The 27,292-nt window shown below is 45.4% G+C and overlaps 4 protein-coding genes across 8 annotated transcripts in view; 2 read left to right on the forward strand and 2 right to left on the reverse strand.

Annotated features, from left to right (window-relative positions):
* rbpjb (recombination signal binding protein for immunoglobulin kappa J region b) overlaps positions 1-6,886 on the forward strand; it is a 31,198-nt gene extending 24,312 nt beyond the window's left edge. For all 4 annotated transcript variants that reach the window (XM_019858459.1, XM_019858461.1, XM_019858458.1 and 1 more), the window contains 9 exons: positions 270-365; positions 1,553-1,718; positions 1,891-2,065; positions 3,336-3,473; positions 3,560-3,672; positions 3,758-3,898; positions 4,000-4,155; positions 4,317-4,420; positions 5,139-6,886. In XM_019858459.1, the coding sequence (XP_019714018.1) occupies positions 270-365; positions 1,553-1,718; positions 1,891-2,065; positions 3,336-3,473; positions 3,560-3,672; positions 3,758-3,898; positions 4,000-4,155; positions 4,317-4,420; positions 5,139-5,460 (1,411 nt within the window). In that variant the 3' untranslated portion in view covers positions 5,461-6,886. The remainder of the gene's footprint in view (positions 1-269; positions 366-1,552; positions 1,719-1,890; positions 2,066-3,335; positions 3,474-3,559; positions 3,673-3,757; positions 3,899-3,999; positions 4,156-4,316; positions 4,421-5,138) is intronic.
* An 871-nt stretch (positions 6,887-7,757) lies between these two features.
* On the reverse strand, positions 7,758-13,389 carry LOC109508458 (cholecystokinin receptor type A-like). Its single transcript, XM_019858454.1, has 5 exons — positions 12,349-13,389; positions 11,117-11,368; positions 10,092-10,353; positions 9,905-10,032; positions 7,758-9,556 (listed from the first exon to the last, which is right to left on the reverse strand). The coding sequence occupies exons 1-5, from the start codon at positions 12,479-12,481 to the stop codon at positions 8,667-8,669; spliced, it is 1,665 nt and encodes a 554-aa protein (XP_019714013.1). The 5' UTR covers positions 12,482-13,389; the 3' UTR covers positions 7,758-8,666.
* A 93-nt stretch (positions 13,390-13,482) lies between these two features.
* Positions 13,483-24,918, forward strand: tbc1d19 (TBC1 domain family, member 19). 2 transcript variants are annotated; one of them, XM_019858457.1, is made up of 22 exons: positions 13,483-13,660; positions 13,735-13,807; positions 14,313-14,358; positions 14,893-14,971; positions 15,063-15,137; positions 15,611-15,674; positions 16,157-16,203; positions 16,274-16,384; positions 16,458-16,530; positions 17,634-17,672; positions 17,737-17,849; positions 19,284-19,358; positions 19,548-19,610; positions 19,679-19,763; positions 19,841-19,885; positions 20,902-20,934; positions 21,007-21,116; positions 21,179-21,270; positions 22,060-22,175; positions 22,243-22,313; positions 23,297-23,389; positions 24,817-24,918. In XM_019858457.1, exons 1-21 carry the CDS (start codon positions 13,565-13,567, stop codon positions 23,363-23,365), a joined length of 1,575 nt encoding a protein of 524 aa, XP_019714016.1. In that variant the 5' UTR covers positions 13,483-13,564; the 3' UTR covers positions 23,366-23,389; positions 24,817-24,918. The 2 variants fall into 2 exon arrangements, with proteins under 2 accessions (XP_019714016.1, XP_019714015.1); XM_019858456.1 differs by lacking the exon at positions 24,817-24,918 and having other exon boundaries at positions 23,297-23,716.
* Positions 23,604-27,127, reverse strand: LOC109508461 (palmitoyltransferase ZDHHC3). Its single transcript, XM_019858462.1, has 9 exons — positions 26,915-27,127; positions 26,563-26,651; positions 26,419-26,492; positions 26,236-26,348; positions 25,145-25,206; positions 24,964-25,078; positions 24,826-24,898; positions 24,574-24,739; positions 23,604-24,336 (listed from the first exon to the last, which is right to left on the reverse strand). The coding sequence occupies exons 1-9, from the start codon at positions 27,058-27,060 to the stop codon at positions 24,245-24,247; spliced, it is 930 nt and encodes a 309-aa protein (XP_019714021.1). The 5' UTR covers positions 27,061-27,127; the 3' UTR covers positions 23,604-24,244.
* Positions 27,128-27,292: the final 165 nt, after the last annotated feature.

Consider the following 27,292-nt stretch of genomic DNA (forward strand, 5'->3'; position numbering starts at 1 on the left):
CCCCCCCGTCTCCATCTTCGAATGGACCCAGCTGGAAGGAACGAGCGTAGCTTTTTTTGGCTGCGGAGGCATTAAAAGGGGGTCGGGGTCAGTGTGAGTGTACAATATGCACGCGTGTTGCTCTGTAAAGTGAATCTTCACATGGGCTACCGCCGCAAATCGTCGAAAAAAAACCCACCCATTTTTCAGAATTGCCTGTATGCCGCATTTAACTCTTAAATATGCTCCCCCCACACCCCCTTTCTGTCTATCCTGTGTTGCCATTCCAGAGAAGCCATGAGGAATTACCTGAAGGAGCGAGGGGACCAAACTGTCATGATCCTGCACGCCAAGGTTGCACAGAAATCGTACGGCAACGAGAAAAGGTGAACGGTCCCGTTCTCGTATCGGCCTGTTTTCCTTGGCTCCGGAAGTCAGCCGCGGGGACGGCCTCGGGAGAGTCCGAGTTCATTGTTCCGGGGTTCAGCTTCTGAAAGGCGATTTATGACCAATGAGGCACACAGCTGATGGAACATGACAAGTGTTTCAAGAAGAACTAGTCAAAGTATTTCAAGATCCAAATGAGTCCTGGATTGGAAGCGTCACTTGGTTTATGAAACGGAGTCGTTTGGTTTGCCCTCACTGTCGGTGCGTGGCCGCCCTCTGCTGGAGGCAAAGCCTGCAGTTCGCTTTGGTCACACCAGGCTCCAGGTGTCGCATTTGTTTTCATGGAGGACCGCTTCACAGTTTTGATTGGCCTCAGAAGGCCACAGAAAACTGTGGCACCAGGCAGTCACGGGGAAAACAGTTGTTTGACCCCTTTGTTTTGGTAAATGTCTTGTTTACTTAAATGCCTCGTCAAGTGAGAGTTTTTTTATGTGGCTGATAGAAAGCCAAACACAGAATACCTCAAAGTACTCGTTTTTTGGTCGTGTATTACATTGAACAATGTCAGATTTATCATAAATAAATCATTTGGTGTTAAACCACGAATTCATATGAAAGCCAGTTTATTTACTGACTTCGGTTGGAGCTGACTGCGACAGCTTTACAAAATAAATTCTCACGAATAAATGTGGCATAAATGTCACAAAGTCAAAATCCAGATACGATACAACAAAACAAAAAGATGAAAAGATCTCAAAAACCCGATGCACTAGGGAAAAAAACCTAAAGGCATTTTTAAAAATCAATGCCAAAAAAATTATTTAGGGAGGACACATAAAGCCATCGCTGATTAAAATATGCTGTTGACCAGTGGCATGCTGACATATCTGTCGCTTTATCACTTGTTTCATGCTATAATGATAAGTGAAGTGTGTGTCAAAATTTCCCTGCGCTAAAGCACTGAAACTATTCGGACACAACATATGGAAATAAAGTACACATGGATGTAAAAAAAAAAAAAAAAAAAATTGTTGTTGTCCGGACAACAGCAAACGCAGCCTTTGCAATTTGAAAATGACATCCTTCGACTTTGTACGTTGCAATGTCGATTTAAATTTGATGACTTGTTCATCCCCAATCTTGGCTTTGTGTTTGAAGTGTGACTGGTCTTTGTTGTTGTGTGCAGGTTCTTCTGCCCTCCCCCGTGTGTGTACCTGATGGGCAGCGGCTGGAAAAAAAAGAAGGAGCAGATGGAGCGGGACGGCTGCTCCGAGCAGGAGTCGCAGCCGTGCGCCTTCATCGGCATCGGCAACAGCGACCAGGAAATGCAGCAGCTTAATTTAGAGGGGAAGGTACGACAGCCGCCGGGAGCTCGACTTCCGGGATGTCGCTTTGCGGGCTCGGGTGGAGAAATGGCATTTCGGTTCGGTCACGGAATGTAGTGAACTCATATAAGTCAAGAGTACCAGTGCACATTTCCCATGCTCGGCTCTCATCTTGTCCTCCGCCGTGTCCCGTCCCCAGAACTATTGCACAGCCAAAACCTTGTACATATCGGACTCGGACAAGAGAAAGCACTTCATGTTGTCTGTCAAGATGTTCTACGGCAACAGCGCCGACATCGGCGTCTTCCTCAGCAAGAGGATCAAGGTCATCTCCAAGCCCTCCAAAAAGAAACAGTCCCTGAAAAACGCCGACTGTAAGTAGCGCGGCCACCGAGGGCGCTTATGTCACAGGCGGGGCACCTGCAGTCTTCGCATGTCGGCGGGCTATTTTCTCCACGCTTATCTCACTGTGAACACAGCTGCTGCTCTGCTGAGCATGGGTGGGGGCGGGGGGGGGGCGCTTCTGCTTGGCTCAGGATGAAACGCAGGGGTGGGCAAACTTTATTTTTTGGGGCTGGGGGTCATTTCAAGATTCGATGATGATGATGATGATTATTTGGGGTTTCAAGAGTAGAATCCAAAATGAGAAAGAATTATGTGTGAAATTAGACACGTGGCTGTCAATTAGTCAAGCAACTATTTCATAGAATACAATGTGGCATGCAGTAGTTTACTCCAAATGGTTTTTGTGTCGTTTATTTTAGGAATAAAATGATTCAATTTCGTTTTTTAGTTTTTTTGCCCTTTTTATACTTCATTTAGTGACAATGAATTATCCTCAATGATGTGCACAAAATAGTTCTTTTTATTTATTTTAACTATTCGTTGTCATTATTTTGAATGAATTACTCGGCACTTAAAATAATGTCCAGTGTAATGGTAAAAAATAAACTCATTGATTTATTAATTCTAATTTACTTCTTGAATATAACCTGTAAAATGTTGACATTTTCATACGATAGTGTGTTGTTGAATTTAAATGTAATCTTTCAAATTTATTTTTGATAAGTAATTATTCAACATTTAATAAAATTAAGCAATAGAATGTTTTATTGAAAAAAAACTTTCATTTGTAAATGATCATTTTTAAAAATTGAACTGTTTTGTGTCGATGAATAATAATTTACTCTCATAAAATTTTAATGACTCTGCTTTTGAAGTTAAATGTGTGAAATCATTTATTTGCAGAAGAATCCAGGATTCATCGTTCAAATTTTATTTGTTCTTCCAATTAACCATTCTTTGATTAAAAACAAAGAACTCGTGATTAAATATAAATCCAACATATTTGTTTTATTCATAAGCTAAATGTATTCTCATGTTTTAATTTTCAAATTTATGATTAATTTAATTCTAAGGAAAATACACCATTAAATACATAAAACATGTAAGAGAGTTTGTTTGACTTTTTTCTGTGTGTTTAGTTTACATTAATTAAACAAATCATATATTTCATGCGAGCAGACGGATACGGGACGTGTTCTCGGGCCCCTTTTAAAGAAAAAAAAAACTGCTAAATGAATTCAAGAAATAGAACGGGACTGTGACTTTTGCTAACGCGCGTGATTTCCTCTTTTTCTGCAGTGTGCATCGCGTCGGGCACCAAGGTGGCGCTCTTCAATCGGCTGCGCTCCCAAACAGTCAGCACGCGCTATCTCCACGTAGAGGGGGGCAACTTCCATGCGAGCTCGCAGCAGTGGGGAGCCTTCTACATCCACCTGTGTAAGACCCTCAACCCCCAAATGCCCACCGAATGCTCCGGCGCGCCATGCCGCATTAAAAATCGGGCGCTCGTTTTTGTTTTCCAGTGGACGACGAGGAGTCGGAGGGGGAAGAGTTCACGGTGAGAGACGGTTACATCCACTACGGCCAGACGGTCAAGCTGGTGTGTTCGGTCACCGGCATGGCGCTGCCCCGACTGGTAGGCCAAAAAAAAAAAAAAGCCGCGCCCTTCACCTTCTCCTTTCCTCCACTGTCATAACTCTCAACCTCGCGCCTCGCCTCAGATCATCCGTAAGGTGGACAAGCAGACGGCGCTGCTGGACGCCGACGACCCCGTGTCGCAGCTGCACAAGTGTGCCTTCTACCTGAAGGACACCGAGCGCATGTACCTGTGCCTCTCGCAAGAAAGGATCATCCAGTTTCAAGTGGGTGCTGCTGCCTTGCGCCTGGCCCTGGTGCCAAACTGCCAATGGCAGTTGATGTTTTTTTTTTTTTTTGTCTTAACACCGTCCGCCCCCTCTCCCAGGCCACACCGTGCCCAAAGGAACCAAACAAAGAGATGATCAACGACGGCGCCTCCTGGACAATCATCAGCACGGACAAGGCAGAGTACACCTTCTACGAGGGCATGGGCCCCGTGCAGTCGCCTGTCACCCCTGTGCCTGTGGTCGAGAGCCTACAGGTCCTTTTTATTGCTGCGCCTCCTCACAAACATGATCGATCTCTTCAAACTTTACAACATATACACGACTCACAAAAAGTTTGGGCATATTTGGCTTTCAGGAATGACATTTATGGGGGGAAAAAAAGTAAAAAAAAAATTGCATGTTTGTCTGCGAGCAGCTCAACGGCGGCGGAGACGTCGCCATGCTGGAGCTGACGGGGCAGAACTTCACCCCCAATCTGCGAGTGTGGTTCGGAGATGTCGAGGCCGAGACAATGTACAGGTGTGCCTTTGCCACATCCTTCCAGTCAGCTTTTGATGAGTTTCAGACACACCCACCAGAAATATTTGTGACATTGCGACGATGTAAAAAAAATAATAATAATAAAATTGTAGTTTGACCCCCTCCACTGCCTGTAACATTAAAATGTAATGGTACAAGCTGCCAATTGGAGCCTGGGAAATTTTATATTATTGTAAAAACCCAATCAATACAAACCACAGATTTCCTTGACATACAAGTAAATACGCTCCACAATTAAAAAAAAAAAAAGTCAAACACGATAGACGGGCTCACACGAGTGTTGCGATGTCATAACCTTTTAAGCGGCAGATATTTGAACCTTAACAGTGGAGCAACACCTGTAGGTCGATGAGATCACCGCCAGACATATATTCTTTATCCTCTGTGAAGAACCATTGATAGTACTTAGTGAAAAGCTGAGACCAGCTCCATATGCTGCAAATCTACATGATTGTATTGTACTGACCCCCAGGCAGCCAAACGTAGACGCACCCGAAGAAATGACCGCAATGTCTGAAGGAAACCATTTTCTGTTTTTAGAAACCGCAGTATCATAGAGCGCATTACAGTTTGGGGATGCTGGAAAGGTTTAATGGCATTTCTATTCATTTTAAATGAGGAAAGATGATTTGAAATGTGAAAAGTGGTGTTGGTTATAATCCCTGACTTTTTTGGGGGGGTGGGGTGTTGTCTGCAGGTGTGCAGAGAGCATGCTGTGTGTTGTACCCGACATTTCGGCCTTCCGCGAGGGCTGGCGCTGGGTGCGGCAGCCCGTCCAGGTCCCTGTCACGCTGGTAAGGGAGGACGGCCTCATCTACTCCACCTCACTGACCTTCACCTACACGCCGGAGCCCGGGCCGCGGCCGCACTGCAACGCCGCCGGCGCCATCCTGCGCGCCAGCAACTCGGGCCTGCTGAGCAACAGCGGCGGGCCGGAGGCGGGCGGCGGCGTCTACGGCCCCGGAACGGGCGTCACGTCCTCGTCGGCCGCCGCCACCGCCGCCGCCGTGGTTTCCTAACGCTCGCTCCTCGAGCCAAGATCCCACGAGGTAGAGAACAGTTTGGAATAGTTCAACAAAACACACACACAAAAGTTCTGCGTTTCAATTAAGGGTAAACGGCGAAATGAAAAATGTTCAGGACAAAAGAAGAAACGCGGGGGAAATCTGAAGGAGTGATGTCACAAAGCCGCCCGGTGACGGGACAGGGCGAAATGTGCTCCCCCCCCCCCCACCATCCCCCTCGCCGCCTGCTTCGGCTCCAGTCCTGGTGGTCGAGAACGTCGGCGCGTTCCCGATCCCCGTTCCCGTTTTGCACTGCCCTCCAAATGCTTCCCACACCCAAGTACTCTTGTTGCGTTAGCTGCGCTTTGGGGATGTAGCGTTGTCGGAGGCGGCGCCAGGACGCAAAGGGACACGCAAGCGTGACGTTAACGTAGTTTTAATGGACCAAGGAATTTGTATAAGCTTTAGCAAAGGTACACTTTTCTCCATACCTTTATTCAACATATTGTACACTTTTGTTACCAAATAGTTTGTATTCCTCCTATAATCTTGTGCTCCCCCTAACTCCTGCCCTTATTTTTCCCTCTTCTGTTTGAAGGGGGAGAATAGAAAAGTGAATATGTGTGTCTAGGCGTGCGTGCGTGCGTGCGTGCGTGTCAGGGGAACCACAAAAGAGGGCCTATTTTTTATTCTCATTGGTTTTTATGAAGTCTTTAAAAGAAAAGCTTTAAGCAACGCCTCTGCCTTGCCTGCAATATGTGCGCCATGTCTCCTTTTTGGAATCTCACTCATCACTGGAGCATTTTTTTTTCTCCACAGACAAAAAAAAAAAAAAAAAAGACAGACTTGTGAACCTAGTCGTACAAGTCGGGAAAGAAAGAGCCTTAGTACTGTGCAAGAGAACTGTGTGTATACAGTCCATATCATGTGCGGCCGTGGATCACGTGGACGCACGTCTTCCAAGTGAGCGTGACAACAACAACAACAAAAAAAAAAAAGAGACTTTTTCAATTCAATCCGGCCTTACTGATAAGTTCAGTGACAAAAAAAAAAAAACCCAAGAAGAAAAATGCTTCCGCTCGCCATCCTGTCCAATTTCTCCGCCGGTACTGTCACACAAGAGCCTTCTATTTTTTTAAAAGTCCATCAAGTGGTTGCACTCACGGAGCATATCAAGCAAGGCCTTCTCCGTGTGTTATTCAAGTTTTCCTAACAGCAATATTGTACAGATCATGAGCACTACAAGTTCACCAGCCAGCCAGCCAGTATATCGCACACCCCGTGCATCGTTGAAAAGTAAAATCGAGTTGGGAGTCACTCCATTAATAGTCCAAAAGGAAGAGAAAGCAGGCAATACGTATGCGTGTGACCTTTACAGTACGACTGTAAACTTGAATGTGTGCTGAATGAAGTGCACCAGTTAAGTAGGAAAAAAAAAAAAAAAGACAACCGCAAATTAAGTTATGCCACCCCCCATCTGCCTGTTTTGTCATGAAATGTTGTATATTTTAATATTTTAAATTATTGGTACAAAGTTTCCCCTTCATCTTATGTCATAAAAGTGCATTATTGCCTGTGCTGCCTCGGTGGGCCTGGGATTTTGATTGCTTTTGTGCGTAAAATGCCACGTGTATTGATTTGCTGAGCAACAAAGTGGAGTGTAGCGACACAAATACCCTTTAGCAGCCAGGTCCGGCCCTCCCCTGCGTCCCCCTCCGTCATGTTTTCTTTTGGGCTTTGTTTACATGCTGACCCTCATCTTCCTCCTCATCGTCTCGCGCCTCATCTGAGGACAACGGGCTCTGACCGCGAGCCTTTCTTTGTATAAAGGGACTTCGCCGAGGGCTGCAAAAAGCGTGTTACATGCCTTCTTATCATTAGCCCCTTACCCCCCCCCCCCTCTTTTGGACCACGCCCGACGTTGTTTTTTTTTTTTTTTTTAAGGTTATAACGAGCGCCGAACAATGTATGTAAGCTCTGTAAAATGCCAAATGTCTGATCGTGTAGGTTTTTTCATGCACTGCACAGTGAGAGGCAGCTTTAAACATAACATTTAAAAAAAAAAAAAAAAAAAAAAAGTAGCTCTCAGCCTTACTTCTCAAGACTATTTTGGAGCGCTAACTTTTTTTTCTTTCTCTCACTATTTACATCCCTTATTTAATGTCACTGTCACTATTCCTTCGCTCACTCACTGTATCTGTGTGTTATTCTTGTACTGGTCATTGTGGTAGTATACTCAGTGCTCAAAGGGTAGAAACCTGCGCTGTTTGTAACATTCAGCAATAGCATCAAAGACAAGGGGATGCGTTTTTTTGTTTTTGTTTTTTTTTTTCTGTTTTTGGAATAGCATAGTTTTTGTACATATCGCAGCTCCGGTTCATGCTCAAATCTGTATGTCATTGAAAAAAAAAAACACGGGAAAAATGGCATAAAAACGAGAATTAAAAAAAGTGACAAAAAAAATCTACCTTTGTATGTTTTTTTTTTTTTTTTTAATTGGGCCAGCACAAGCATAATGAAAAATCTCTCCAGCCCAAGAATGTCTCTTAAGGCTCCAGTCATACCGGGACTTCTCTAGTGGTCTACATAAAATGATCTACAAGGTAAGAGCCATTTGGAAGGGAAAAAAAAAAATATGCGCACACAGTATCAATAAATGTTCGATCGGTGAGATGACCTCATTCTCACTGCTGTTTGTTTGCAGATTGAGTCTGTGGAAGTGTGCTGGGCAATACCGGGAATCAAAACTTTCCACGGAGCAGGTGTTCCGCTTCCCACTCACATCAAGATAAGACCGACACCTGACAGTAAACACACACGGATTTGTGAGTCTGTTTCGTCCGTCACACGTCCTGGGAAATCCGCCGTATTTGCTTTTTTGGCTTGAGATAGGTGTGAAACAATTTTCAAGGCTATTCATAGAAGAATGTCTCTCTGTGCACCTTCAAGGCCTTTCGTCCAGTGACTTTATTATTGATCCCTATGACAGTAGATGTGTACCCTCAGGGACTACGCTGGAGAATAGTGTCTTCTGTGGAGCTTTTAAAGGTACCGTACCTTCAAATGCCGCACAATGTTTTCTCGGAGACTCCTGCCTTTTGAAGTCCATGTTGTTGGATGAAGGAACCATTTTCCCCTTAGTCAAGCATCCAAACATTTTACAAATGAGGCTACCCATTGTCGGGCTCCCAAAGAGTTTCAGCGATGAACTGAAAACCACTTCAGACCAATTCTGGTGGCAGCAGCGAGCGAATGCTGGTGAAGCTGATGTACTTGGTGAGGCCGCCCAGAGCACCTTGACTGTTTTGCTCGGCGTTCTGCTCCGGCGTTTGCTCGACATTCTGCTCGGGGTACGGATCAATGTATAGCTCCACGAAGGTTTCGCCGATCTGCTCGGCAGATGGCTCGGTATTCAGTTGGGGAAGCTGCTCGAGAACTTGCTCGAGGACGTCCCCGGGAAGTTGCTCGAGCACCTGCTCGGGTATCGGCTGGGAGGCCTCCTGGACATTCTCCGCGACGAGCGGCGTGGCGGATGGCACGCCGCGCCGCGCCAGCCTCCGCTGGTCCTTCATCTGTCGCTTTTCCAGCCGCTTTTGTTGGCGCTTTTGCTTCCGCCTCTCCTGGCGCTTGTGCAGAGCACTCTCCTCGGGCCCCTCGTACCATTTCGCCTCGATGATCTGGGTCCAAATGTCTATGACGCGCGCCTTGAGCTGCAAGGATGAGAAGGTGGTCACCATGCCCTGGCGGAAGCGCTTGTTCATGAAGCAGTAGACGATGGGGTTGACGCAAGTGGACGTGTACGACAGGAGGTGAATGAAGGAGATGGGCGCGCCTGTCAGACGGGAGACCAACCGCGAGTCAAAAGCCTTCCACGCGTTTACCACGAAGATCGGGGTCCAGCACACAAAGAACAGGCAGACGATGACCAGGAGCATGCGAACCACTCGCTTCTTGGCCAGCAGGTTGGCCGTGTTGCTTCGGAGGCCCACGCGGCCCACCGTGGCGTAAGCGCCGGGATTGCCGATACCCTGCGACCCATTTTTCTTTTTTAAATGAAGGTAGCAGCCGTCGCCGTCGCTTGCTCGAAGGCTGCCAAAGCTTGCCGGTCTGTCTGCAAAGAGATGACAATGTAGAAAACGGTACCGGTTGGCCAAACGGTTGCAGATGGTTGCTAGCGGCTTAACCAGTTCCCTGCCTGAATGGGTTGCAGACTAGCGTTCGGATCTTCGACAGTTCTCTGCTTGAATTGGTTGCAGACAACGCTTAGGTACTTAACCACTTCACTGCCCAAATGGGTCACATACTAGATGTCAGGGCTGAATGGATCAGACTAAGATCAAGTAGTTCAACGGTTTCTTGCCCGAATGGCAGACTAGCTTTAGGTCTTAAACCGGTTTGATGACAGCAACGTTAGGGGCCGAACTAGTTTGCCGCCTCAACGGGTCGCAGATTGCTGTACCTCTGGCTGATGTCCTGTTGGACAGCTCGAATCTGATCCCCTTGTAGAGCTCCACAGAGATGAGTCCGTAGGCAGTCAGCATCACAGCGCCGGGCAGCAAGAAGAGCAGCAGCAACAAGGACACGTACCTGTGACAGACAAAAGTTCACATCCAGACCGCTTGTCGGTGGTCTTGTGTTCAGCGTACCAATATGCCAGGAGGTTTCCGTTACTCCACGTCATGCGGCACATGAAGCCGCCGGTGTTGTTGCGGCGATTAAATGGCGTCAGCGTGCTGGAATAGGCGTAGGGCAGCATAAGCGACAAAGACGTCAGCCAGGTGGCACTGATGACCTTCAGAGCGTGCGATTTGGTCTGCCACGTCCTGGAGGTCAGCGGTCTACAGATGGCGCTGTAGCGTTCCAGCGCGATGGCCACCAGGTTGTAGGTGGAAACACTCACAGAGACCCCTGGGACAAAAAAAAAAGACATTTGGAATCCGGGGTTCCAATGCTCAGCCGACAAACAGCGGGAAAATGTGAAGGGTGTCAATAGAGGATGTGTCGCAAATGGTGCTTTGAGTGGAGTAAACTATTTGCTGCCTAAATGGGTTGCATATTGGAGCATTTGAGACTTAACCAGTTTGTTGCCTAAAAGGGTTGCACGTTTAGTGTTGGGGGCTTCACCCATTTGCTGGCTCAACATATGTTGCACGTGATCGTGTTCGGGCCTTTGCCATGTGCCCAAACGGGTTGCTGATTCTCGCTTTGGGGGCTTAACCCATTTCTTGCCTAATTGAGTTGTACGTGCTCACATTAAAGGGTTTGCTCATTTGTTGCCTGACTGGGTGGCACTTCCAGTTTTCTGCCTTGAATAGGTTGCAAGTGGTACTGTTATGATGGGTAACACAATGGATCAAATCTCTAACGCCAACCTAATTCTGGAGCAAAATGTTGAAGCCCCAAACACTTGCAACACTTTTAGACTGAAAATGTGTCAAATATAAATGCGACCCTTTGCAACACATTTAGGCCGCAAACTGGCTCCGATTCAAATGCTGCCATCTGTAACATATGCAATCAAACTGGTCCCGCCACTGATGCCGCCATGTGCAACCCATGAAGGCCGTAAGACCTTTCGCACTGCACTTGGTAATCTTGGTGCGCACTGTGGGGCAGCGCGCAAGGACGACGTCGTCCCGGTGCAAGCGGTCTTAAGCCAGCAACATCATACCCATAAAGTACATGACCATCTTGCATGTGATGTCGCTGAAGACAAAGGTCCGCATGAGGTTGGGGATGAGGGTGAAGGGGATGCACACCAGGGAGACCATCAGGTCGCTCACGGCCAGGGAGAGCAGGAACAAGTTGGTCACGGTGCGCATGCGCCGGTTCCGAGAGAGAACCGTGATGATGAGGCTGTTCCCCACCACGCTGATGAGGAAGATGACGCAGTACAGGAAGACCCGCACGGCACCGTTGAGATCTACGGGGGTGGGATCACGCAGGACAAACACTCAAAATGACAGGAATGGGGACAGTCTAAAAGCATAACATCAAAAAACTGCAACCAATCATCACCAAAATTGATGTGGAGATCTCTAGTTCTGTCCACTGAAAATATAAGTATGATCGGCCCGATATTTGAAATTTTATGGACATTAAAACTCATTCACTGCAGCCCGGGTAAAACAACGGACCTTTTGACTTCAATGGCGCCGAATGAGTTTTAAGTGTTTTCTTATTGTTCTTTTTCTTTGAGCGCCTACAGAGAGGAAGACATTTCCATATAATCCAAAAGCGATGATTTAATGTGTTGCTGAAGGTGTGGTGATACTCTCGCCTGACTTGTATGCGGGCAGCGTGGGATCGGTTCCCATTCAGTGAGAGTGGATTGTGGGTGTAAATGCGTGGTTGTCTCCATTTGTACCCTTTGACTGACTGGCGACCAGTTCAGGTTGTAGTCCTTCTGCCCGAAATTCAGCCGGGACAGGCTCCAGCGCTCCCTCGTGACCCGGTTGAGGATGAGCAGCGTTGAAAATGGATGGATTTAATATTTGCGGCGGGTGAAGTTGGCATAAGTAGACATGTCCACATACATTTTGGTGAAGACTGATCCCAGTTTAATGACAAGTGACCAAGTAACGTTTAGCTGTATGGTGAGGAAAACACTCAATGTCCGTAAAATCCCAAATATTGGGGCGATCGTTGTAATATTTTCAAACATTAAGGTGGGCATGAATAGAAATGAGTTTGATTTCCGACATTAAGCAACGGTAAGTTTTTTTTTTTTTTTTTTAATAACATGAAGCGTTTTAGACTGGCCACGAATGTGCAAATGGGACGCGAGTGAGCTGTTTTGTTGTGGGGGAGCGCAGGCGTGCGTCATGCGCAATTACGCGCTGGACGCCTCCGTTCCAAGTTGAAAGAAGGTTAATTGAAAGGAAGTAGACGAAGAGTCGATACCTTTGACGCCCATGTCCGCTGTTGACACTCTCGAAGGCTCACCACAACCCGAGAAGTTGCTGACGCCCCATTTGCACAAAAGCGCGCTCATTTCTGTTGAGTTGAGCATTTCGTGCACGGTGAAGGCGTCCATGGTGCGGAGATGAGGGGGAGAAGTAAAAAAAAAAAAAAAAACGCCGTGATGTCTTGATTTTTTCCCCCCCTCCCCACTACAGTGCTGGCTGGCGGGGCTTACGCTCCGACTGCACTGGTCTCTCTTCTGGCTTCAACTGGCCGCCTCAGAGCTCTGTGCGTGTCACCATTGGGCTTTCTTGACGTCATCACTTAGTGACAGTGGGGCATCACAGCTGGCTGGGGGGCCCCACCTCCGCGTCGTCAGTCGTGGATCGTGACATCACGGGTCAATGCATTTACACTATTTTCAGAGTGGGACCAAAGTAGGACATGTTTTGTTTTTTCATTATATTTTGCACGTTTGTTACAGTGACATTTATTAAACTGTTTAATCTCCTCACTCCAAAGTAGAATTTTTCTTCCTTCTCTTTACTCGTCCTTCCTTTCATTCTTCCATTTAGTTTTAATTTATTTTGGTCAAACCAGGTCGTGATCCGGCTCGCCTCTCACCTGCATTTTGTAAGAGCTGCTCCAAGTTGTATGGCATAGGAGCTTTGTGTCAATCGCAAACAGTGTTCTTTGGGGTGTTTTTGGTGTGACACCCCACATGTACTTTTCTGTAACTGCGATTTAAAATTTCCTATTCATATCAGTATTGATTTTGTAAATAATTACTTATCCATGTCAGCCCCGTCCCTCTAATGGCATATTTTTGACTTCTTACTCTTGAGTTTTCTCACGGTGCCAATGGTTACTTCATCCGTTCCTCGACATTCCTTCCTTTACATTTTCAGTATATATTTACTCTCAACCTCTTCACCAGTTTCTACAATCTCACTCGCCACGGCAAGACTGACACCAAAAAAAAATGTTGAATTTCTCAGAAGCTTTGGACATGTCATCATAGTGTATAGTGTCATCCTTTATTACAGATATTGGGGGTTGTTGCCTTCATACTATTTCGAACCTCCGGCGCCCTCGGAGTTTGCGATTACTTGTAGTTTGTCCCAGCGGTTCTGCCGTACCAGCGGCAGCATTTTTCAATTCCGGGTTCGCTCCGTCTTTTTCGTTCTCCAACGCGACGCGGTTTGGTCGAGGAAACATGAACGAAGATGCCGAGTTGTCACAGACTATTGCTCAGCTCGTCCGACGCCTGAAAGGGACCCATTTACACGCTCAAATGGAACGAGAAGCTAGAGTGAGTATGCTTGCATAACGCCCTAAACCAGACAAATGTCCTACAATCAGCATTTGTTTTCAAACTGATTGCAGGAGTGTTTACATCAACCGGAGATCCAGCTGGACTCTCTGAAGGACGACGTTCGGAGTTTCCTTAGAACATCAGGTGCCACAGTGTAACAGGGCCAGTAAAAAAAAACGTAGACATACTTACTGTACTGCGTTATTATTACACAAAATATGTGAAAGATAAATACCTGACGTATTCTTTTACTCTATCCATCCATTATCAAACGTGGAACAATTTTTTTTATGCGTTCCCCTATTACAACAATTATGGTGGCACTGCCTCATTTAAATTGTTCTCACGCCTTGGACCCGACCCCCCCCCCCCTTTTCTCTTAATAGCAATGGGGAGCTTAACATCTTTAGCTGAAGAAACTTTTAGTTTCATTCCCGAGTTTAAATAGTTTAATAAACCGATGTGCCATATAATTTGTGTGGGGGCACGCTGTCCCACCATAATTGACGGGAGGACGTTGTTTTTTGCTGTTATCGTCAGGTTTTGCTATTGAGACGATTAAACGCAACCGATATCGTAATTTCTTAAATTCATCGCATAGTAAAAGGAACAGAACGTTTTGCACTCACTTTGTTGTTGTTGTTGACAGGTTGGGAAAGAAAGCTCCAGAATGCAGTGCATCGAGAATTACACGTGTAAGTCAAAACAAAGGTAGTAACCTCGCCACCAGTGATTAGGTCCCAATAGAAAAAAAAATAACAAGGGGTCCTTGTTTTACGTTGACGTTTTGTGGTTAGGAACCTTGGGGGATGGGGGGGGGGGGGTAAAACATCCGGTATGATAGACGGTACAAATGTTTCCAAGTGCTATTTTTAACACGACTACGTTTTTTTTGAGTCTTAAGTTGTCTAAAAGTGCGTTGTAGCTTTGCAAGGATGAAGTGACAGAGGCTGCAGCAAAACAAGTGGTTCTCAACTTTTCTCCAGATGAGAACACTCAACTGCCCCCCCCGCCCCCCCCCACACACACACACACGCACGCACCTGATTCTCATCACTCAGGTCCCCGCCATGCTCTTATAGCTGTTTAGATGAGCTTCAATGAGGTTTATTTAGCCCTGAGGACACATCGATCATGACCACCCACCTGCTTGGAAAGAAGAATGAAGCCTATGGGTCTTAACCCCCCTAAACTGGTAAAATAAACTCTTCTTCTGCGTTTGTTTCCAGCGGGAGACTGGCCCCGAGCCTCCCGGCAGTCCCCGCAGAGCACCTCAAAGAGCCTTTGGCATACATGCGCAAGGCCCAGGTCAGCCTCTTCCTGCTACATTACTGCTGCTTTAACCTCCGTGGCGTCTGCCATTTCAGCCTGTTGTAAGATGTGTTTGCGTGTGTCACAGGCCAGCTGGGAGAGGCGCATCGTGAAAAGTCTGAACAGCATGAGCACAGAACTGGGAGTACCTCTGGCCCGAATGGTAAAATATACACATTTGGGTTGGGGGGGGGAGGCACAAGCTTTCAACTCGGCCTGCTACCTGAAAGTTAATATCAGTGGGACAGGTTGGGGCCCACCCGAGATGGACTTTTTTCTTTAAGGTCGACTGATTAATTGGACGATTATTTTATATGAAATCACATCTTGTTTTTTTTTCCCTGAATGCTTTCAAAACCAAGGACAAAAATGTGCAAAGAAGCACGAGCTGACATATTTAGCTTCAGATTTAGGCAATAAATATACATACAATATGCCGCACATAAGCATGGTAATGAGTCGAGTTACTGGTGAAACATGATTGATGCATGGTGCCCTTCAATGTTGAATCACATCTCTTCCACTCCATAATTTTCACAATCGGAATGACATGAATCAAATTGGCTGATGACTCCGTCGGGCTTTCGCCGACCTGCGCTTCATGGCTGTGCGACTTTGTCACGTTTTGCCCTGCAGAGGCCTGCGACCGAGCAGCAGGAGCTAAGCAACAAATGGAACGAGATGGGCACAGATGAACCAGGTATTTTAAAAATCGTCTCTCAACATGATGTTTTTATCGTTCAGTAACGTTTTGTAATATACACACACTTTGAATCGTAACTCTTCCATGAGCTTGCACTTGGGAGTACAACCCCAGCACCGCCTTGTATATTAACATTTCGGATTTGGGGATATAAACACGGCAGATATAGAAGCTGTCCAGACCCCCGTCGAGCCCCCTCCTTCAGCTCGAGTGGTGATGCGAGTCTTCCGAGGATGACGGGCCACTCGAATTTACAGGCCGGCTGCAATGCTGGACGCAAGGTCCCAACGTGCCGCCGTCTTCCTGTTCTGCTCGTTGGGTGGTTGACAGCTGGCAGAAATGTGCACTCCAAACGAGTTTTTCCCTTATTATAGAGAATTTGGACTCAGTGGGTTTTTTTTATTTTTTTAAAGGAAGAAAAGCACTCTATAATAATATACTGAGTGTTGCATCAAATTCTGTCTCTTGTGTGCTTGCAGACTTGAGTCGCTTCAGGCCGGTCTACGCCCCCAAAGACTTCCTGGAGGTGAGTGCACGTCACGGCGCGGCCACCGCTCGTTGAGTCCGCCGCACTTTACGACCCGGCTTGCGCGCAGGTGGTGGTCGCCCTGCGGAGCCCCAACCTCAACAGCGGTGAGGACGCCGGTGCCAGGAGCCACTGGGGCCTCGTCCAGGTGCCCTTGGGTGTCAAGGACATCGCACAGCTGGTAGGGCTGCTCTGTGTTCACACTTGACTTCGGCATGTTTGATTTACACTTTTCATGACTTGTTCTTTCTCAGAGAGAAACCTACGCGGAACTGAGCCTCGCCACCGGGCAGCTAGGGATCGACGACAATGCGCACATCCACCCAGGCACTCACTCCCTCTTTTTTTTTCCTTTCATTCCTTTCAAATTAACCAGGAAAGGCCTATTGAGATTAAAAACCTGTTTTCAAGGTAGTCCTGGCCAAGAGGCAGCAACAAACATAAAATGCAGTGACAAATTGAACACTGAATTTTCCAGTTAGCTTCAAGCCTTTTTGTAGCATATTGCCTACTTAGGAACAGAGGATACAAAAGCTCTTTTAGCCAACTCCCTAAATTTGCATCGGACACACAAGTCAGTAAAATAAATGGCAAATAAGAGGGGGCTCAAGGTAGATTCCTGCGGCACCCCCATCATGTTTAATACACTGGGACCTATTGCCGAGGTCATTTGAAAACCAGGCAACTGTGTTGTGCCCTGAACGTCCCAAGTGACACAAGCAGATATTTATGGTCTCTTCTTTTTAATGGCACCCCACATATCTTATGTCTTAACTTGTGGGGCCGGGTGAAAAATGAGGGATCCCCACCGCTGCTGATGCACTTTCAGCCATATACTGAAGAGAACAGTCAAACAAAATGAAATCACTCTCAAGGAGCACGGAGAAGACGCGAATGCCAAATTAACCGCGTGGTCAAAGGGCCAACCCAACTGACTCCCAGCTCATGACATCACTCATGAAGAGAGAAGTGTCAGGTTTGAACTTGATAAATGTTATAAAGTGACAATTTTTATTTCCGCATTTGGCAAAACATCTAATAAATCAAAGTTACTATAGCTGTTTTTAAATCGTTTTGAAATCCAAAAGAAGACCCCTAAAAATGAAATGGGAATAAAAACAAATGTCTGAATTAAAAATGAGAAAGCGGAATGGTGAATTATTCACAAATTCAGCTATTGGCTGATATTTTATTTATTTTTTGTAAACCACTCCTTGATTGGCTGAAAAACTCAACTGAAGTTTTTGTGCGCAATTAAAGTTTGACTTTGGCTCCATCTCATAGCGTATTGGTGCTTACGAGCTATGTTGCAGTGAGTTGAGGAGCTCCATGCAGTGCTCGGCTGCCATCTTGTGGCATTGTAATCTTTTTTTTCCCCGTTATTTTTGTCACCGGCTGAATACTAACGAGCGCTTTCTCCTCCTCTGCAGACGTATTTGAAAACAACTACATTGACATCGGAAAGAAAGGTAAGCGGAGCTCGGTGGCCCGCAGTCCCGCTTCCCGGCGTCTCATCCTCTCGTGTCGCCGTAGTGCTCGCCAAGCAGGACAGCGCGGCGGCGCAACAGTACAGCCGGCGGGGCTGCCCCACGGGGCTGCGGGCCGACCTCTGGGCCCTCATCCTGAATTCTGTCAACCAGCCGCAGGTTGGAAACCCGACGCGCACGCCCAGCGCAGCCGCCGTCTGTGTTTGTCTTCAAGCAGCTGTGCCGATTCCCAAAACGGTTTTATTTTTATTCTATCACAACTCCTTTTTTGGCCATCTGGCCCCACAAACGCAGCTTGGAACCCGCCGCCTTAAGTACACCGCGATCCTCCAGCTGTGCCATTTTGGATGTTTACACGCGGCCAGTCCATCCAGACGCTGTCAATCAAAGTGCGATTAACCCAAACAGAACATCCAGCCTCCCTTGTGGCAAAGTCTTCCTATAAACCTGGCCATAAAACCGCAAGACGGATGCCGGCGGGAGAGAGTCTGGAACTCGTCTCACGTCGATTTATTTAAATAGATGAGATTCTTGTGTCGTGTTCCCACTCCAAAACTTCCACTGAGCGAACTTCCACCGTCGTGGTCGCTTTCTGTCGCGCGCGCTTCCGCACCACGCATCCGTCATCTCGCAGCGGGACAGTTTTATCGCCGCGGCCGCCTATTCCTCACGCCGCACGTCCAAGCGGAGACACTTGAGAGTGGGGAGGCGTTGTCGGAAACGCCATCCAGCTCATCCGGGCAGAGTATGAGCACCTGCTGTGACAAGGGGGGGCAATATTTAGATAACATCGTCAACAGTGCAACGACGACAAGCAATATACGCCCGTATTACAAGAAACAATTTCAGAATAATTGTAATAAATGTTTTGCTCTCGTAGTTTGGGCTTACGCTAAAATCAAGGCAAAGGATCCACGAGTTCATTTGAAAGACAGTTACTCTGCTTCAATGACAGTTGTTCACCTGCGTTACATTTTGACTTCCAAGTAGAGAGAGGCCAATGTTGTTGTTTTTTTTCCAGGGCTGATTATTAACAGCCAAGGAGGCTGATAACCGATATTGAGAGCTGATATTTATTTACGGTAAAAGGAAATGTCAAAGTATGTTTTTCGACTTTCGAGCGTCCGTTTGTTCAACAGCTTTTCAAATGATCAACTTGTTCAAGGTTTTTTTTTTTTTTTTTTTTTTTTTAAATCTTTGACAATAGGCGATATAAATCAGAATGTACTGTATTGTATCTCTGTTTTAGAATTCAAACGGCTACAGCTGTGAGCTGCCAGGCTCAGCAGCGGGTCATTGAAAATGAATGAATGAATACTCCAGCAAATAAGTTCATTTTTCCAGAGTAAATCAACGTTTTCCCAAATTTCAGTATTACACAAATGTTATCTTTGTTTTAAGTTAAAAAAAAGTCACAAGTACTCAGCATTTTAAATTGATCTCTTTTTGACGATCAGATTTTTTTTTTTTTAATGGCTGAAATTCAATAGACCAAATATCGGTCCATCTCTACTTTTAAGCTTTTGCTTGGGCAACTTCACCAAATTCTTCTTTGGCCCGGTTATTGGAGCCACATTTTTGCCTCCTTTTTAGGATGTGCTGCATTTTGAGCAGCTGAAGGCAGGAGTCCTCCAACATGACCTGCTGGTGGACAACCTCATCTACAAGGTAACGCTTGGGCAACTTCACCAAATTCTTCTTTGCCTCCTTTTTAGGATGTGCTGCATTTTGAGCAGCTGAAGGCAGGAGTCCTCCAACATGACCTGCTGGTGGACAACCTCATCTACAAGGTAAGCAAACCTGCTCGCTCACTTGCTCAGCCGGCCAGCAGATTGACATGCCGCGTCCTCCCCGCAGGATGTGAAGCTGACCGCCAGTAACGACGACTACTACTTTGTCTTCGAAGACTTCCTCTACCAGGTATTTTCATTTGGACCTCGACTTCCTCCTCCTTGCTCAGGCGATTTCAACTCAAAATCCCCCTTCAGGTCTTGCTGTGTTTCTCGCGGGACGCCGCTGTCTTGGAGCACTTCAAGTACAACAGCGCCACGCCGCCCAAGTCTTACATCCAAGGTGAGCAAATGAGGCGAGCGCGCATCGTGAAGCAAGCGCGGGCTGGTGCAATCGTGTCCTTGCTGTCTGGCCCGCAGGCAAAGAAGGGGATGACGACTACGCCGTTTTCTATCCTCCCAACGGTGAGCGCCCATTTTGACCTTCCAAATGCCTTTCTCGAGGTCAAATTCAGTAGCCACGATAAAGAAGACATTGAAACATTTTTCCCACAGTTTAAAATAGAGTGCAACAATTTTGAAATATAATGTAATTGCAATTTTTTTCCTCAATATATTGCGATAATGATTTAGTATGAGATCATTTACTATATGTCTATTTTCTTGATTTTTATTGCTATAGTGTCAAGATGAGTTCAGTGCAGTCCCTGTGTTTACATATCACAGTTTCATTCAAACACAAAGAGTTGAAGTGGTGACGCCACAGATTTAGTTGCATTATCGTCGTCATTTGACTTTGAACTAACAGAATTGTGTCAACGCCACAGCAGTAATTTCAGGTTGTCGGAACATTTTTGTATCATAAACCTGATCCTGTTTATTATAATACGGATTCATTTCTTATTTGCAAAATTTGGTATCGGTGAGCACTCGGGAGTGAATCCTCGTACTGGTATCGGTCTGGAAAAAAATGTGCCTCATAGTTCTACCTAGTTTTTTTTTTTTTTTTTTTAATGTTTCGTTTTAGTTTAGTTTTGATTAGCTTTTGCATTAGTTTTAGATTTTTAATTGACTAGGTATTTGTGGCGTCACAACACAGTTTAAAAAAAAAGGTCACTAAGTGTTTTGGAATGAAGAACACTACAATTCTCAAAAAAACTGTTTGACTTCTGTACGGACGTACGGCAATATCGAAATGAATACATTGAAAATGAACCCTAAAAGCTCATGTTCGATATTAATTGACAAATATGAAGAATATTTTCACTATAATTAGTTTATAAGCTAAGATGCAGTTTTTTTTGCTTCTTAAAAAGATTTTGATTAAACGCAAATATTTTTTCAGTTTTTTTTTTTTTTTCCCCCTAATGACTTTGCTTACTCACTCACGTACGGATTTACACGATATTTGCGGCCCACGCCTTTGGTCGAATTTTTGGGGGGCACTTTGGGAACTGGTGTGTCCCCTCATTTTGCAACAGGTGTCATCCCGTTCCACGGCTTCTCGATGTACGGTGAGTCAAACGGCCGTCGCTCTCTTTGAAGAGACACCGAAGCTTCGTCAACGACGCTGCCACATCTTCCAGTGGCGCCGCTGTGCTTGCTGTACAACGAACCGTCCAAGCTGTACAGCGTCTTCAGGGAGATGTACACTCGCTACTTCTTCCGACTGCACTCGGTGTCCTCGGCGTGCTCGGTAAGAACGCGCCGACGCGGGCGACATGGCGTGCTCTCTCGTGACGTCTCTCTGTCCCACAGGGTATCGTTTCTCTGTGTCTACTTTTTGAGCGGCTCCTGCAAACGCACCTGCCGCAGCTCTTCTACCACCTTCGACAGATCGGAGCGCAGCCGTAAGTTGTTCATTCATCACTTGAGGTGAAATATATTTCGTTAGCAAATTATGAAGAATAAAATAAAAATGTTTACTGTTTTTGTGTTTTATGTCAAATTGTTTCTCTGTCATGAAAAAGCCACACTCGTTTTGTTTTATTCACATTTTAAAAGACTGGCAATTAGACAATGTTTGATTTCAAAATATTTCATTTATATGGACGTTTTATTTTAATCAAATAATCATCCACGCGTTTGTTTATTCGATTTACTGTGTAGTTTCATTGAATAGTTAAGTGAAAAAAATATTTTGAATTTTTTTAAACAAGAAAAACACTCATTTTTTTATTTATATCTTCAAAACATAAAGCATTTATTCAGTAGATCATTTTAATCGTTTTTTTCTATTTTAAATATTTTTCAATTATGAACTCATTTTGTTTGTACTCTATTTTTTAATTAGGCATTTAAAAAAGTAGCGCAGATTATTTGATCGAACTTTGCACTTCGTTTTTTTTTTTGTTTAAGAACATCATGCTATTTTATTTGCAATATTATTTAATTACAACCACTCAACTAATAAATAAAACAATGTGTAGAGTTGTTTTTTTATTAACATTTTATTTTTTCATCTTAAAATAAGTAAATCCAGCAATAAATTAATTCAGCGCTATGACAACAAATGTTTAAATTCAACTCGGCTTCGAGCTGCTGTGTTGTACTCTGAGCTTATGCCGCCACCTTGTGGTTAATTGTCTCATTACCAAAACATGGCATTGGATTCAGCCAGTGTTTTTATTGGTCGGCAGGTTGCGCATCGCCTTCAAGTGGCTGGTCCGAGCTTTTTCGGGTTATCTTTGCACCGACCAGCTGCTTTTCCTTTGGGACCGAATCCTGGGCTACGACTCCCTCGAGCCGGTAGCAGGTAAGGTTCGTCAAGGCCGTCGGGCGCCCACTTTCTTTACGCTAGCTATCATATGAATGTCTTGCAGTTCTGGCAGCCGCCATCTTCGCCTTTCGGGCCGACAACTTGATGGAAGTGACGTCTCTGGCTTCGGCTGAGGTACACGCCACACATTCTGATGTCCCTTGTTTTGTAGAAGGCCTTACTTGGCAGACAATTAAAAAAATATTGTTTTATGTTGTGGAAAGAATGACAAATTGTAAGCAATCATTTGGATTCATCCAGCACAACCATCAACACTTTATATTGTATGTGTCATAGCATATACAGTATTTAACTGTGTTGCGCAACCATGTCGTAGATACTCAGACACCTGAAAAAATATATTTAAAAAAATCTTGCTGATTAAATACTTTACACTTGAGGGCATATACAGTATTTAACTGTTGCGCAACCATGTCGGAGATACTCAGGCACCTGAAAAAATATATTAAAAAAAATCTTGCTGATTAAATACTTTACACTTGAGCCAAATTATATTCGAATACTCTTCTAATTTTAGTGGTACTCCAATTAACAGCAACAGGCAAATTGCTGAGGTTTGGCTAGCAGTGTTACTGCTCTGTAAGGTCAAGAACGAATTTAAGCGAATGAATATGAGCCACGGGGTTCAATTGGTTTGAGTAACAGAATTCGTTATGGCTGAAAACATAAAAAGAAAAATAATTTCAGTTTTGTCACGTTGCTCACTTTTTTTCCCTCTGCTTACAGCTGCCGAAAAAGGCTTTAGTTAACAGGGTTGTTATCGAAGCTTGTGTCAAAGCTTCATGTTTTTAAGCTTCAAGGAAGATAGATTGATGTATTGCATCTGTTGTTTTTGTTGTGCAAGGTGGCTTAGTCACGTTGCTCACTTTTTTCCCTTCTGCTTATAGCTGCCGAAAAGGCTTTAGTTAACAGGGTTGTTGTCGAAGCTTGTGTCAAAGCTTAATGTTTTTAGCTACAAGGAAGCTAGATATATGTATTGCATCTGTTGTTTTTGTTGTGCAAGGTGGCCATTTGAAATAGTGTTGATGAATCATTTTTTTCGATTAGGCCCTAAAGATGCACATTAAGTAGCCATTTGCTCATCTGGTCCACTGCAGGCCGTCCTTGCCGATCTTTCAACCCTCAAAGTCATGCCGCTCATCCAGATCTTCCTGTTTGCCGTCTAAGCCAAGCATCCAGCGCGCAAAGAAGCAAGTAAATCCTTCATGGTGATGTCACCGAAATTGTTGGCTTGTATCCTCTCGTCGCGATTCTCAAAGTGAGGCCCGCGGACCAACAATTTAAATGTTCAGTTGCCGCCTAAGATTTCACCTGGGGCACAAATTCAGTTGCATTTACCTTTAAAGTGCAATACGTCTGCATGTCACATTTTACAACTGTTTACATTCATTGAAGTAGAACGTGTTTAACTTATTAAGCAATCACTGTTTATTTAAGCGCACTTCATCCTTTTTTATTTTACAGCTTTGTGGCCAAAAGTCAATAAATAAATAAAACAAGTCATACACGCACAGTCACTTCAATGCTGTGTCAATATATTCAATGTTCCGGGAATAAAAAAAGAAATGTAAACTTCATAAAAGCACTCGAGACGTTGAGGAGCAAGACTGCACAAATAGGGCGACTTCAGGCAAGTCGCACGCCATTTAGCGGTTGATTTAAAATGTAGAAAATGTCCAATTACAAATATGGAAGGTCCTCTTGCCTTATCAGTATAAAAACGTAGACACGGCCACCGTGATCCTTCCCACTGGTAGCAGAACTGAAGAAGAATTAATCAACAAACCCACTTCATCGATTTACAAAAAAAAAAAAGGTTTACACAACTTTGCGTGCAACACAGTTCAAGTCAGAAACACCTCGTTGGGCCAGAAAAACATCAATAAATAAATTACCCCCCCTCAAGAAAAAAAAAAAAAAGGAATCTCAGTAGGCATTTCTTCTTTTCAGTGCGAGATGACGTCAATACGACGGCTCAGTAAACGAGGTTGCAAAAAACCCGGCGAGTCGGGAGCGGCCAACGAGTCCGGAGAGATCTCCCGAGGTCAGACGTCGTAGTCAGGCAAGGCCGAGTAGGCCACGCCTCCGACCGACGGGCCGCCAGAGTAGAGTGGAAGGAGCCAGCACAACACGGAACCTGATTGGAGGAGAGGGACAGCACAAATTGCCGCCACCAATCGGCCATGAAAATCGGAGTCACATCGTCTCTGGATTAGTTCTATGCTTAAGAAGTGCACCCCCCCCCCCCTTCCCAAAAAAACAAAACATTGGAAGACGACTTAGAAAAAAAATAATCGCATGTTCAATCTCAATATTGAGTCGAAAAAAAAATGCCTGATTATTTTTTCCAATTTCATCGCTAACGTTATCTCACCTCGTCCAAAAACCTCCCGCAGCAGCGCCAGCTTGGGCTTGCGCGTGGCGTGGTGAGGCGGCGGCTGCGAGGACGACGACGATAACGACGAGCCTCGTTCCTTCATCAGCAGCAGCCTGTTCCTCATCTGCTCGATGGGCGTCTCGTCGGCGATAATGGACGCCAACTGGCATGAAAGGGGGAAAAAAAAAGGGGGGGTTTGTTTTGGACACCAATCTGAATTCGTCATCATATTTCCACTAGCTCGGGCACCTGATCGTAAAAGATGACCAGGACGAAGACGCCGAAGAGCACCGACTCCACCAGCAGGATGATGTAATGCGCGCTGGAGAGCACAAACACACGTCAAGAACACACGCCGGCGAGTTTGCCACTTGAAATGGGACGTACACGATCAAGTGCTTGCCGGGCGCGTCGTCCGCCTCGCCGCCGCCGTCCCTCTCGCTGCGGATGCGCCACACCCAGGCCGACACCACCAGCAGCGTGGCGTACACGCTGGCCACGCCTGCCGACACATCGAGTCACGTCACGCGCGGCGGTCTGTGCGACGTTTGTGCGTGTGAGCGCTCACCCGTATAGAAGAGGAACTGGATGAAATACTTCTGGTTCAGTTCTCCGACGCAGTTATTGATCCTTTTGAAAGAAGAAAACTTGTTGTGGCTTAGGGCTGAATAATTTTGGAAAATAATCACATTGTGGTTTTTTAGAATAGGACGACAGTAGATTAAAGGCAGATGAACAGTGAATTTATATGAAAGACTATTTGTCCACTTAACTTTAAGAGTTGTTTACTTTCTCAACATTTTGACTTGCAGTCTTTTAAACGCTCATAACAACAAATTCACAAAATTCTAGCAAACAAGTAAGGCGCAAATTTAAGTCAGTAGGTGACAAGCAGGGTTGAGAAACTAACAAATGTGGGGGAAAAAAATTACAAAAATGCTTTTACCAAATGAAAACTAAAACTGCATCTTAGGTTTATGAAACTAACTACAATTATTACGAAAATATCCTTCATTTTTGTCTTTCTCAACATCACACATGAGCTTTTTTTGGTCTTACAAGCAGCAAGTATTTCATGTGTTCAAAAAAAAAAATTCTACTGAAGTTCAGACTTGGGGTCAAAGCCATAAAATTCAAAGTTTGATTATTTACTAAAACAAAGTATCAATTTGAACATTAAATATCTTGTCCGTGTTGCATATTCAATTAAATATAGGTTGAACATGATTTGGTTTTGATTTATCGTCGCAACTTCCTTGGAAAAAAAAAAGCATTTTCAACAAACTAAAATTAACTTCATTTAGCACAAACACAAAAAAATTCTGGCACGGATGATGACTCGCTCAATGTGTCAAGCTGCCACAGTACAGTTCCAACGACTGCGAATGAGGAGTTATAAAATGTCAGATTTTTTTTGTTTGTTTTTGCGGACAGTATCAGTTGCTGGTATCAGTAGCCTCTGCGAGAACGTGATACTGATACCTTGTATCGGTACTCACCCGTCTTAATAAATAACTTGCTCTAAAAACTTATTAAAACTAAGCAAATTTAAAGAGCAAAAGTCACAATCAAAATAACTTTAATGAACCCCCCCAAATTTATGAACCTGGTGATGTCAGATTACAACAACAACAAAAAAAAAACCCACAAACTACAAACCACGGGCAGTGATGGTCCATGCGGCGTATACATCTTTGGCATACGCGGCAGTGATGCGCCCGCGGCGGTCTGTAGGTTTCACAGCGGCTGCACACGGTCCAGCCCTCGCAGCCCTACACGGTTGCACCACACGCACGTCAGCACGGACGAAACGCCAACTTGACGTCAATACCTAACAGTTACCCTGTCGCTCATCCGCGAAGACTGCGAGCGCAGGTCGGAGAAGTCGAGCGCCGTGTCTGGTAGCGGCACCACACCTGTGAACGGATAGGAGGCGTGCTGAGTGGGTTGGATGTGCTTGTGGCGTAGCGTCGTGACCTCACCGACCTGGGTCCGAGAAGACCGCCTTGGAGTGGCAGGCGAGTAGGAGCAGCAAGATGACGTTGAAGGCGGACCCGTGCAGGCTGCACCAAATGCTGTTGGAAAGGCACCATAACCAAACAAAATATAAATACTTGAATACGGAGACCTGAAAATTCTACCTGAGTACAATGACTCAGTATGTGTTCTCAGGTGCTTCCCGCAACTGCTTCGAACACATCAAGGCGGGGAGTGACGCCGCACGTAAAAACGTCATTCATCTGATTCGCGAATGCTAAACGCATAATGACAGTATCCCGTGACGTAACGGACGCCCTTCCGCCCCCTCAACCGCGCCCAACCAGAGTCCGCCACCCACCTGCCCGAATACGCCGGGATGAGGACGTACTGCACCACCACGTAGTCCGCGTAGAAGACGCTGAAGTACGTCAAAATCAGACAGACTACGCCGCACGGGTCTCGCCGGCAGCGTAGCGACGCCATCTTCAGGAAAGCTCCGCCCATGCGTGGTCCACTTCTGAGTGACGTCAGTCAAGGAAGTCCCGAATAGGATCAAAAACGGAGTTCTAAAAATCTGTGAAATGAATTCTTGAAAGTTTCCTCCCACATTCCAAAAATATGCATGGCAGGTGAATGAGCACTCTAAATTGTCCCCAGGTGTAATTGTGACTGCGAATGGTTGTTCGTCGATGTGTACCCTGCGATTGGCTGGCAGCCAGTTTAGGGTGCCTTGTCC

The sequence above is a fragment of the Hippocampus comes genome, unplaced genomic scaffold (genome assembly GCF_001891065.2).
Source record: "Hippocampus comes isolate QL1 unplaced genomic scaffold, H_comes_QL1_v1.1 scaffold48, whole genome shotgun sequence".
Classification (NCBI taxonomy): domain Eukaryota; kingdom Metazoa; phylum Chordata; class Actinopteri; order Syngnathiformes; family Syngnathidae; genus Hippocampus; species Hippocampus comes.